General features: G+C 33.4%; 1 protein-coding gene across 1 annotated transcript in view; it reads left to right on the forward strand.

Moving 5' to 3' along the window:
• Nucleotides 1–12,886, forward strand: part of LOC149779943 (leucine-rich repeat and coiled-coil domain-containing protein 1-like) — a 476,629-nt gene that overhangs the window by 230,916 nt on the left and 232,827 nt on the right. The window contains exon 13 of the mRNA XM_089936640.1: nucleotides 148–282. Coding sequence (XP_089792766.1) covers nucleotides 148–282 — 135 coding nt within the window. The remainder of the gene's footprint in view (nucleotides 1–147; nucleotides 283–12,886) is intronic.

Consider the following 12,886-nt stretch of genomic DNA (forward strand, 5'->3'; position numbering starts at 1 on the left):
AGTTTGAATATATGCAACCATATCAATTTCCAAACTAAAACAGGTGTTTCAAAAAATAAAACCCTTGGAAGCAATATCTGTCTTGATTTACACATATCCTCCATAACCTATTTTCTTGTACATATATTATGGGCATTTATTTTATAGGAGCAGTTACAAAAGGCACTTCATGACCTTTCCCTTGCCAAGGAAACAGAAGAAGTTCAGAAGAAGTCCTTAAGGTTGATGGAAGAAATGGCAGCTAAAAATGAGAGGGAAAAACTAGAACAACAGACACATCAAGTTAGTTCTCATTGTCAGCTTGTTTTTTTAATGTTTGCCATAACGTGGAGTGTATTATGTTATAATGTTTTTCATCTGTCTGTCTGTTATCAGTTTTGTTTCCACACAGTGACTAGAGTTGTCCATCATCAACCTTTACCAAACTTTATGACTGGCATGCAGTTGGGGTAAGGAAGAATCCTTTCTATTTCACGGTCAAAAGGTGATGGATTAAGGTCACTGTGATTGAAAGAAGAAAAAATGGTTTAAAAACAACAAATCCATTTCTCCACTGTCAACAGATGCCAAAGAATAAGGATAGCTTACACTTCAGGCAGGGAAGAACCCAATCAATTTTGTTTTCAAAAGATCAAAGATCAGTGTCACTGTGACTGAAAGAAGAAATTGGTTTCCACACAATAACTTCAGTTCACCATCATCTATGGTTTCCAATCTTGTGGATGGATTGCATTTGGTGTAAGAATGAAATGTATTGATTGGATTGTAGTGTCAAAAGGTAAAAGGTCATGGTGATGGTGACTGACAAAAGAAATATGGTTTTCACATAATAACATTAATTCTATATCACAGACATTGACCAAATTTTGTGGATGGCTGGGGGCAAGGAAAAAGCCTACTGATTTGGAGTCAAAAGCTTCAAGATCAAGGTCACTGTCATTGAAAGAAGAAAAGTATTTCAGCAGAAAAATTTAAGTTATCAACAAATACTACATTTTACACATGGGGTTGGTATACAGTGTGCCAACTATGATACTCTTGTTAATCTTACCTTAAGAAAATAAATTCTATTTTCCAAAAACAGACATTTTTAAAAGACATTTGATTTTAAAATCTTGTTGAAGTAATTTGGTTGAGAAAAATAATCATTCAACTTTAATAATAATGAAGTTTGTCACAGGATTTTACTTAATTTACTTGTACAGTATATTGGGGGAATTGTATAACCTTCATGAATTTGATGATTTAACCAGTGTTCTACACACACTACACACTATTATGCTTAGATTTTAGGACTGGTCTGTTTCAGAAAATATGGTGGCAGGTAATAAATGTATATCAAAACTGACAAACATGTTTATGTTAGCTCACCTGGCCAAAGGAGACTTAAGTGTATGGTTTTGCCTTGAGTGTATGATGTCATTGTCCTTCATCTATCAACATTGATATTCTTTGACTTCTTCTCACAAGCAGCTAAGCCAGTTTCAATCAAACTTGGTAGAATTGTTTATCAGGATGTGCTGCAACAAAGTTTTGTTCAGGGTTGCTCCACTAGCATCAATTTGGATTTCACCGGAACCAAAATGGAACCTATTTTCAACTTTATCTTAAGAACTGTTCAGCTTAAATTTGTTAAACATGGTAGGCATATGCTACATAAAAAAAATTCTAACTATGGTGGATCCCCTAGCAATGATGTGGCTTCCTTAGCAACCAGTTGGGAAGCCTATTTTCAACATTACTGAGCATATCAAATCCTCACAGTGTACTTATCTGTTACTGAATACACCAAATCCTCCTCACAGTGTACTTATCTGTTACTGAATGCATCAAATCCTCACAGTGTACTTATCTGTTACTGAATACACCAAATCGTCCTCGCAGTGTACTTATCTGTTACTGAATGCACCAAATCCTCACAGTGTACTTATCTGTTACTGAATACACCAAATCCTCACAGTGTACTTACCTGTTACTGAATACACCAAATCTTCAGTGTACTTATCTGTTACTGAATACACCAAATCCTCCTCACAGTGTACTTATCTGTTACTGAATACACCAAATCCTCATAGTGAACTTATCTGTTACTGAATACACCAAATCCTCCTCGCAGTGTACTTATCTGTTACCGAATACACCAAATCCTCACAGAGTACTTATCTGTTACTGAATACACAAAATCCTCAGTGTACTTTTCTGTTCCTGAATACACAAAATCCTCACAGTGTACTTATCTGTTACTGAATACACCAAATCCTCACAGTGAACTTATCTGTTACTGAATACACCAAATCCTCCTCTCAGTGTACTTATCTATTACTGAATACACCAAATCCTCACAGAGTACTTATCTATTACTGAATACACAAAATCCTCATAGTGTACTTATCTGCTCCTGAATACACAAAATCCTCACAGTGTACTTATCTGTTACTGAATACACCAAATCCTCACAGTGTACTTACCTGTTACTGAATACGCCAAATCTTCACAGTATACTTATCTGTTACTGAATACGCCAAATCCTCCTCACAGTGTACTTATCTGTTACTGAATATGCCAAATTTTCATAGTGAACATATCTGTTACTGAATACACCAAATCCTCCTCGCAGTGTACTTATCTGTTACTGAATATACCAAATCCTCACAGAGTACTTATCTGTTACTGAATACACAAAATCCTCATAGTGTACTTATCTGTTACTGAATGCACCAAATCCTCACAGTGTACTTATCTGTTACTGAATACACCAAATCCTCACAGTGTACTTATCTGTTACTGAATACACCAAATCCTCCTCACAGTGTACTTATCTGTTACTGAATACACCAAACCCACCTCACAGTGTACTTATCTTTTACTGAATGCATCAAATCCTCACAGTGTTTGTATCTGTTACTGAATACACCAAATCCTGCTCACAGCGTACTCCAAGAAGTAGATTTTCTTTTTGCAAAAGATTGTTTGGAGTGGGACAAGAGACCCATCTTAAAGAAAAGTTCTTAGTAAAGATTATCATGAAGGTGGCCTTATAATGATTGATATCAATATATTCATAGCTTTGATGATAAGAAGAATGAGTACTCATAAGCCTCTTCTCTCAAACAGAAAAAAAATGTCATATTAGAGAAAGATTTTCTTATAAGATGGAAGACTATGTTTTGGATAGATGTCTTATCAGCATAAAATAAATGTACAAGTTTGTTGTTGATAGCAAAGAATAATTCCTTCAAATGCATACCTTATGGATGAATCCTAGTATCATCGTTAAAAAATCAAGGTCGTGCAGTATTTCCATCTGAAAAACTGTTCATATTTTCCTGTACAAATGCAGTAACCTATAAATCCTAGTATCATCACTAAAAATCATAGTATACTGTTGTAAATGCATGAGTATATAGTGTATTTTTCTATGAGAATGACTTTGTAAATAAAGATGGTTGATGGATTAATTTGTAAATAATTCATTATGAATTTAGGTTCATTTAAATTTTTAGAATTTCACCTGGTTATCTTAATGCTCTAAATGTATGTGGAAGTGACATTGATATCAGTATTGATTTTATAGTTTGTTCAGCTAAGCATCTGAAATGATCTGCATCTGTTTCTCAGTGAATTTCACTGACTAAAATGGCAATAAAAATGCCAAATTTGTTTCATGCACCAATGATTTCAACACCAATTATATCAAAATGCATGGAAACACCATGCATTTCATACATTCTAAAAATGAGTGGTCTCTGCTTATGTAATCTGCCAGGCTGTTGGTCCTGGAGATATCGAAGAGTCAAAGTTTAATATAACACTGAGTAGTTATGGTATTTATGGGAACTGTTGTATGCCATAGCTAGATTAACAGATTAACATAATTAACCTTTTATGCAAGTGTCCAAAAACAGAATCGATCTTGATATATTTGTAGAGGAGATAAAGAGCAAGTACTCTCATCTATACATGTAGATTTTCTATGTACCTTCTGTCACCATTTAGAATTTCATGGCGACATCTGGCTGTTTTCAGATCCAGCAAGGAGTCAGTTGCAGCATTCCCTTATTCATATGTTTGAAAGTTTTGGTTACGTTAGTCATGTGCCTTAACTTCAGAGTCTGCAGATTTGTCAGGTGACTGTCATATGAGCTTAGTAAGCAAGCATATATACCTAACAGGTAAAAGTAGTTCAGATTACCCATTATAGTGGTAAGTATGCATCTATACATAACAGGTAAAAGTAGTTCAAATTACCACTATAGTGGTAAGTAAGCATCTATATGTAAGAGGTAAAAGTAGTTCAAATTACCCATTATAGTGCTAAGTAAGAATCTATACATAACAGGTAAAAATAGTTCAACTTACCCATTGTAGTGGTAAGCAAGCAGAAATATGTAACAGGCAAAAGTAGTTCAAATTACCCATTATAGTGGTAAGCAAGCATCTGTATGTAAGAGGTAAAAGTAGTTCAAATTACCCATTATAGTGGTAAGCAAGCAGTAATATGTAACAGGTAAAAATAGTTCAACTTACCCATTATAGTGGTAAGCAAGCAGTAATATGTAACAGGTAAAAGTAGTTCAAATTACCCATTATAGTGGTAAGTAAGCATCTATATGTAAGAGGTAAAAGTACTTCAAATTACCCATTATAGTGGTAAGCAAGCAATAATATGTAACAGGTAAAAGTAGTTCAAATTACCCATTATAGTGGTAAGCAAGCATCTGTATGTAAGAGGTAAAAGTACTTCAAATTACCCATTATAGTAGTAAGCAAGCAATAATATGTAACAGGTAAAAGTAGTTCAAATTAACCATTATATTGGTAAGCAAGCATCTGTATGTAAGAGGTAAAAGTAGTTCAAATTACCCATTATAGTGGTAAGCAAGCAGTAATATGTAACAGGTAAAAGTAGTTCAAATTACTCATTATAGTGGTAAACAAGCATCTATATGTAAGAGGTAAAAGTAGTTCAAATTACCCATTATAGTGGTAAGTAAGAATCTATACGTAACAGGTAAAAGTAGTTCAACTTACCCATTGTAGTGGTAAGCAAGCAGTAATATGTAGCAGGTAAAAGTAGTTCAAATTACCCATTATAGTGGTAACTAAGAATCTATACGTAACAGGTAAAAGTAGTTCAACTTACCCATTATAGTGGTAAGCAAGCAGAAATATGTAACAGGTAAAAGTAGTTCAAATTACCCATTATAGTGGTAAGCAAGCATCTATATGTAAGAGGTAAAAGTAGTTCAAATTACCCATTATAGTGGAAAGCAAGCAGTAATATGTAACAGGTAAAAATAGTTCAAATTACCCATTATTGTGGTAAGCAAACAGTAATATGTAACAGGTAAAAGTAGTTCAAATTACCCATTGGTAAGCAAGCATCTGTATGTAAGAGGTAAATGTAGTTCAAATTACCCATTATAGTGGTAAGCAAGCAGTAATATGTAACAGGTAAAAGTAGTTCAAATTACCCATTATAGTGGTAAGTAAGAATCTATACGTAACAGGTAAAAGTAGTTCAACTTACCCATTATAGTGGTAAGCAAGCGGAAATATGTAACAGGTAAAAGTAGTTCAAATTACCCATTATAGTGGTAAGCAAGCATCTGTATGTAAGAGGTAAAAAAGTAGTTCAAATTACCCATTATAATGGTAAGCAAGCAGTAATATGTAACAGGTAAAAATAGTTCAAACTACCCATTATAGTGGTAAGCAAGCAGTAATATGTAACAGGTAAAAGTAATTCAAATTACCCATTATATTGGTAAGCAAGCATCTGTATGTAACAGGTAAAAGTAGTTCAAATTACCCATTATAATGGTAAGCAAGCAGTAATATGTAAGAGGTAAAAGTAGTTCAAATTACCCATTATAGTGGTAAGTAAGAATCTATATGTAAGAGGTAAAAGTAGTTCAAATTACCCATTATAGTGGTAAGTAAGAATCTATACGTAACAGGTAAAAGTAGTTCAACTTACCCATTACAGTGGTAAGCAAGCATCTATATGTAAGAGGTAAAAATAGTTCAAATTACCCGTTATAGTGGTAAGCAAGCATCTCTATGTAAGAGGTAAAAGTAGTTCAAATTACCCATTATAGTGGCAAGTAAGAATCTATACGTAACAGGTAAAAGTAGTTCAACTTACCCATTATAGTGGTAAGCAAGCAGAAATATGTAACAGGTAAAAGTTGTTCAAATTACCCATTATAGTGGTAAGCAAGCATCTGTATGTAACAGGTAAAAGTAGTTCAAATTACCCATTATAGTGGTAAGTAAGCATTTGTATGTAAGAGGTAAAAATAGTTCAAATTACCCATTGTAGTGGTAAGCAGGCAGTATTATGTAACAGGTAAAAGTAGTTCAAATTACCCATTATAGTGGTAAGCAAGCAGTAATACGTAACAGGTAAAAGTAGTTCAAATTACTCATTATAGTAGTAAGCAAGCATCTATATGTAAGAGGTAAAAGTAGTTCAAATTACTTATTATACTGGTAGGTAAGCATCTATATGTAAGAGGTAAAAGTAGTTCAAATTACCCATTGTAGTGGTAAGCAAGCAGTATTATGTAACAGGTAAAAGTAGTTCAAATTACCCATTATAGTGGTAAGCAAGCAGTAATATGTAACAGGTAAAAGTAGTTCAAATTACTCATTATAGTAGTAAGCAAGCATCTATATGTAAGAGGTAAAAGTAGTTCAAATTACCCATTATAGTGGTAAGTAAGCATCTGTATGTAAGAGGTAAAACTAGTTCAAAATTACCCATTATAGTGGTAAGTAAGCATCTATATGTAAGAGGTAAAAGTAGTTCAAATTACCCATTATAGTGGTAAGCAAGCATCTATATGTAAGAGGTAAAAGTAGTTCAAATTACCCATTATAGTGGCAAGTAAGAATCTATACGTAACAGGTAAAAGTAGTTCAACTTACCCATTATAGTGGTAAGCAAGCAGAAATATGTAACAGGTAAAAGTAGTTCAAATTACCCATTATAGTGGTAAGCAAGCATCTGTATGTAACAGGTAAAAGTAGTTCAAATTACCCATTATAGTGGTAAGTAAGCATCTGTATGTAAGAGGTAAAAATAGTTCAAATTACCCATTGTAGTGGTAAGCAAGCAGTATTATGTAACAGGTAAAAGTAGTTCAAATTACCCATTATAGTGGTAAGCAAGCAGTAATAGGTAACAGGTAAAAGTAGTTCAAATTACTCATTATAGTAGTAAGCAAGCATCTGTATGTAAGAGGTAAAAGTAGTTCAAATTACTTGTTATAGTGGTAAGTAAGCATCTATATGTAAGAGGTAAAAGTAGTTCAAATTACTCATTATAGTGGTAAGCAAGCAGTAATACGTAACAGGTAAAAGTAGTTCAAATTACCCATTATAGTGGTAAGCAAGCATCTATATGTAAGAGGTAAAAGTAGTTCAAATTACTTATTATAGTGGTAAGTAAGCATCTATATGTAAGAGGTAAAAGTAGTTTAAATTACTCATTATAGTGGTAAGCAAGCAGTAATATGTTAAAGGTAAAAGTAGTTCAAATTACTCATTATAGTAGTAGGCAAGCATCTATATGTAAGAGGTAAAAGTAGTTCAAATTACCCATTACAGTGGTAAGCAAACATCTGTATGTAAGAGGTAAAAGTAGTTCAAATTACCCATTACAGTGGTAAGTAAGCATCTGTATGTAAGAGGTAAAAGTAGTTCAAATTACCCATTATAGTGGTAAGTAAGCATCTGTATGTAAGAGGTAAAAGTAGTTCAAATTACCCATTATAGTGGTAAGTAAGCATCTGTATGTAAGAGGTAAAAGTAGTTCAAATTACCCATTATAGTGGTAAGCAAGCAGTAATACGTAACAGGTAAAAGTAGTTCAAATTACCCATTATAGTGGTAAGTAAGCATCTGTATGTAAGAGGTAAAAGTAGTTCAAATTACCAATTATAGTGGTAAGCAAGCATCTGTATGTAACAGGTAAACGTAGTACAAATTACCCATTATAGTGGTAAGCAAGCAGTAATATGTAACAGGTAAAAATAGTTCAGACTACCCATTATAGTGGTAAGTAAGCATCTGTACGTAAGAGGTAAAAGTAGTTCAAATTACTTATTATAGTAGTAAGCAAGCATCTATATGTAAGAGGTAAAAGTAGTTCAAATTACCCATTATAGTGGTAAGCAAGCAGTAATATGTAACAGGTAAAAATAGTTCAAACTACCCATTATAGTGGTAAGCAAGCATCTGTATGTAAGAGGTAAAAGTAGTTCAAATTACTTATTATAGTGGTAAGTAAGCATCTGTATGTAAGAGGTAAAAGTAGTTCAAATTACTTATTATAGTGGTAAGCAAGCAGTAATATGTAACAGGTAAAAATAGTTCAAGCTACCCATTATAGTGGTAAGCAAGCATCTGTATGTAACAGGTAAGCGTAGTACCAAATTACCCATTATAGTGGTAAGCAAGCAGTAATATGTAACAGGTAAAAATAGTTCAAACTACCCATTATATTGGTAAGCAAGCATCTGTATATAAGAGGTAAAAGTAGTTCAAATTACCCATTACAGTGGTAAGTAAGAATCTATATGTAAGAGGTAAAAGTAGTTCAACTTACCCATTATAGTGGCAAGTAAAAATCTATACGTAACAGGTAAAAGTAGTTCAACTTACCCATTATAGTGGTAAGCAAGCAGAAATATGTAACAGGTAAAAGTAGTTCAAATTACCCATTATAGTGGTAAGCAAGCATCTGTATGTAACAGGTAAAAGTAGTTCAAATTACCCATTATAGTGGTAAGTAAGCATCTGTATGTAAGAGGTAAAAATAGTTCAAATTACCCATTGTAGTGGTAAGCAAGCAGTAATATGTAAGGGGTAAAAGTAGTTCAAATTACCCATTATAGTGGTAAGCAAGCAGTAATACGTAACAGGTAAAATTAGTTCAAATTACTCATTATAGTAGTAAGCAAGCATCTATATGTAAGAGGTAAAAGTAGTTCCAATTACCCATTATAGTGGTAAGTAAGAATCTATACATGACAGGTAAAAGTAGTTCAAATTACCTATTATAATGGTAAGCAAGCAATAATATGTAACAGGTAAAAGTATTTCAAATTACCCATTATAGTGGTAAGTAAGCATCTGTATGTAAGAGGTAAAGGTAGTTCAAATTACCCATTATAATGGTAAGCAAGCAGTAATATGTAACAGGTAAAAATAGTTCAAATTACCCATTATAGTAGTAAGCAAGCATCTGTATGTAAGAAGTAAAAGTAGTTCAAATTACCTTTTATAGTGGTAAGTAAGCATCTGTATGTAAGAGGTAAAAGTAGTTCAAATTACCCATTATAGTGGTAAGTAAGAATCTATACATGACAGGTAAAAGTAGTTCAAATTACCCATTATAGTGGTAAGCAAGCAATAATATGTAACAGGTAAAAGTAGTTCAAATTACCCATTATAGGGGTAAGTAAGCATCTGTATGTAAGAGGTAAAAGTTGTTTAAATTACCCATTATAGTAGTAAGCAAGCATCTATATGTAAGAAGTAAAAGTAGTTCAAATTACCTTTTATAGTGGTAAGTAAGCATCTGTATGTAAGAGGTAAAAGTAGTTCAAATTACCCATTATAGTGGTAAGTAAGAATCTATACATGACAGGTAAATGTAGTTCAAATTACCCATTATAGTGGTAAGCAAGCAATAATATGTAACAGGTAAAAGTAGTTCAAATTACCCATTATAGTGGTAAGTAAGCATCTATATGTAAGAGGTAAAAGTAGTTCAAATTACTCATTATAGTGGTAAGTAAGCATCTGTATGTAAGAGGTAAAAGTAGTTCAAATTACCCATAATAGTGGTAAGCAAGCAGTGATATGTAACAGGTGAAAGTAGTTGAAATTACCCATTATAGTAGTAAGCAAGCATCTATATGTAAGAAGTAAAAGTAGTTCAAATTACCTTTTATAGTGGTAAGTAAGCATCTGTATGTAAGAGGTAAAAGTAGTTCCAATTACCCATTATAGTGGTAAGTAAGAATCTATACATGACAGGTAAAAGTAGTTCAAATTACCCATTATAGTGGTAAGCAAGCAATAATATGTAACAGGTAAAAGTAGTTCAAATTACCCATTATAGTGGTAAGTAAGCATCTGTATGTAAGAGGTAAAAGTAGTTCAAATTACCCATAATAGTGGTAAGCAAGCAGTAATATGTAACAGGTAAAAGTAGATCAAATTACCCATTATAGTGGTAAGCAAGCAGTAATATGTATGAGGTAAAAGTAGTTCAAATTACCCATTATAGTGGAGTTCTTTTTCAGTTCATTTAATGCATGATCAGACAAAAACAAACACAGCCAATAATAACATTTGTCATGTTCATCCACTTGACCCAAGCAACCAAAATCCATAAAATAAAAAATGTAAAAACATGAATACACAATAAGTGATCAATATTATAGGTATTTGTAATGAGAGTAAAATATCTTCATATATCTGGGGACACAGATGGCCAAGTAGTCTAAAGCACTTGCCTTTGTCAATCACTGCTATCATCTTTATACCCATGGGTTCAAGTCTCAGGCTGAACCAATGTGGGTGTGTGAGAAAGTTTATCTGTTGCTTCCTGTGGGTTGGTGGTTCTTCCTCCCCTTTATAGGACAGTGGAGATCTGTATTTAATGAGATTGACAAATTATACCATATCTCAAGTATTGCTATTACTAATATGATTGTATGAAAAACAACTATCATAAAATGACTTTTCCAAGCTGTATTAACATGTCTACCAGATGTGATTGGTAGAGACCTGGCATGGACACTTTTTTCCTGTCATGCAAAAGATGCCAATGCACCATCTAGTCTAGCTGAAGTTACTCAAAGTAGAAACAGGGTTAAACAATGTGTCATGTACAACCAGATTTCCACCAAATGGCTGGAAATTATCAACACATTAGTGTCTTTCAACTCAAGACAGGTGTTTCTACTGCATGTGCCTTATAAATGAATGGATGCCAGGTGAGTGATATCAGGCCAATTTTTGGTCTATTATTATTTTTTTTTAAATTATATTATTTATTTATGTTTGGATGTTCATAAGTTTCAACTATCAAATTGACATGAGCAACACAGTGCCTGACAGAAGTTTGGTGTTTCTATCTGAGTTTGAGTTTCTGTTCAAAACATTATGGCTTGTCTTGTTACAAGTAGTACAATCCTTTTGCAGTGCCTAATTGTCATTGGAATGCTATAATTGGATCATCACTAACAAATTGATACAAGCAAATTGATATGCACTTCTTTTGCACCAGATGTTTTCTTCCAATTTTCAGTTTCTGTTGATAACATTCTTTTAACCCTATCATTGTAGTGCTGTAATTGTTTCATCCCTTCTTTTCTTCAGAATTCATTTAAATTCAGTTTGGTTCAGTTAAATTGTTTTTCTGTCTGCAGCCAAATTTAAAATTCAACAAAATGCTATTAATCCCTAATTCCATTAATCTATCCTTCATTGAAGATTCTATCTTTTTTTATTTTGTCCAAATTTTATATCAGTTCATTTCAGCGATATTATTTTGGTGCCCTCTCAATCATGACGCATTTTGCCATTATCACTGAAGCAAAGAAATTAATTTGTGTAAAAAAAAATGTTTGGCTTTTATAAATAGTTTTGATGAATTATGTAAAGGGACCTACCTGTATACCATATATACTCCCTTATAAGTCAAGCCCAACTGAAAACTGTAACGATCCAGATCTGCCATTGCAAAATGAACCAGCAGATCTAGGTCTCAGCAGTTTCTTAAGAGTAATCAATAGAACCATCAACATAGGCCATGTTCTGCCACTGCATTTTGGAACAGCAGATCTAGGTCTTTATTTTTTGCACTTACCTTGTAAATCAGTGTACTTTATATCTTCCTATTACACATGATCTTCATGGTCGCTCCAGTGGCCTAAGTAGTTACAGCATCCGCCTTGGATATGAGAAGTCGTGGGTTCTAACCTTGGCCAAGTCGTACCAAAGACTTATAAAAATGGTAATAACAGCTGCCTCGCTAGGTGCTCAGCATTAAGAGGTTAGTGTTAGGACTGGTGTCAGAATAAGGTGACTGGGTAATACTACATGTCTGTGGTATTATGCCCCAGTGCTAGGCATCACTATAAACTGCCACACTGCATACATCATAGCGATATGGCTAAAATTTGTTTAAAAGTATGTTAAAAATGTAAATCACATACACTTCATTAGAGGAGCTTATTATGTGTCATCAGATTAGACCCATTACATGTGTCTTTTGAAGGACTTCATGGATTAATACCAAAATGTGGTGTACATGTCTAGGTCAGGTTTTCATTGTCGCCCATGTCCATCAAAAATATACTGAATTACAGCTGTCTGACTTAGAAGCTCCCACAGAATAACTTTTAATGCCCATTTGAATTGAAACCATGTTTAGTATCAGATCTAAATTACCTTGTAAGTCATCTATGATTGTTACATTCCATATATACTCACTTATAAGTGAATTCCAACTCCAAGCTGCACTGACCCAGATCTGCCATCACATTATGCAGTGGAAAATCTGGGTCTGTGCAGTTTGTCAGGAGTAATCAGTAGTATAAACAGCATAGACCCTGATCTGCAGGCACATTATGCTACATAAGATAACGATATTTGTTGTTTGCAGTTTGACTTGACTTTTAAGAGAGCATATATGGTATTTCTGTCAGATCTTGACCAAATTTCAGCCCTAGTTTACATGGAGTTTACCTTTATTTGACAATGTCCATTTCCACTCAGTAACATTTGAATTTTGACATGAGTCAGAATCAGTTTACTGTTGGAGTTTGACATGAATCAGTTTACTGTTGGATTTTAACATGAA

The sequence above is a fragment of the Sinohyriopsis cumingii genome, chromosome 16, assembly GCF_028554795.1.
Source record: "Sinohyriopsis cumingii isolate HCF-2022 chromosome 16, ASM2855479v2, whole genome shotgun sequence".
Taxonomy (NCBI): domain Eukaryota; kingdom Metazoa; phylum Mollusca; class Bivalvia; order Unionida; family Unionidae; genus Sinohyriopsis; species Sinohyriopsis cumingii.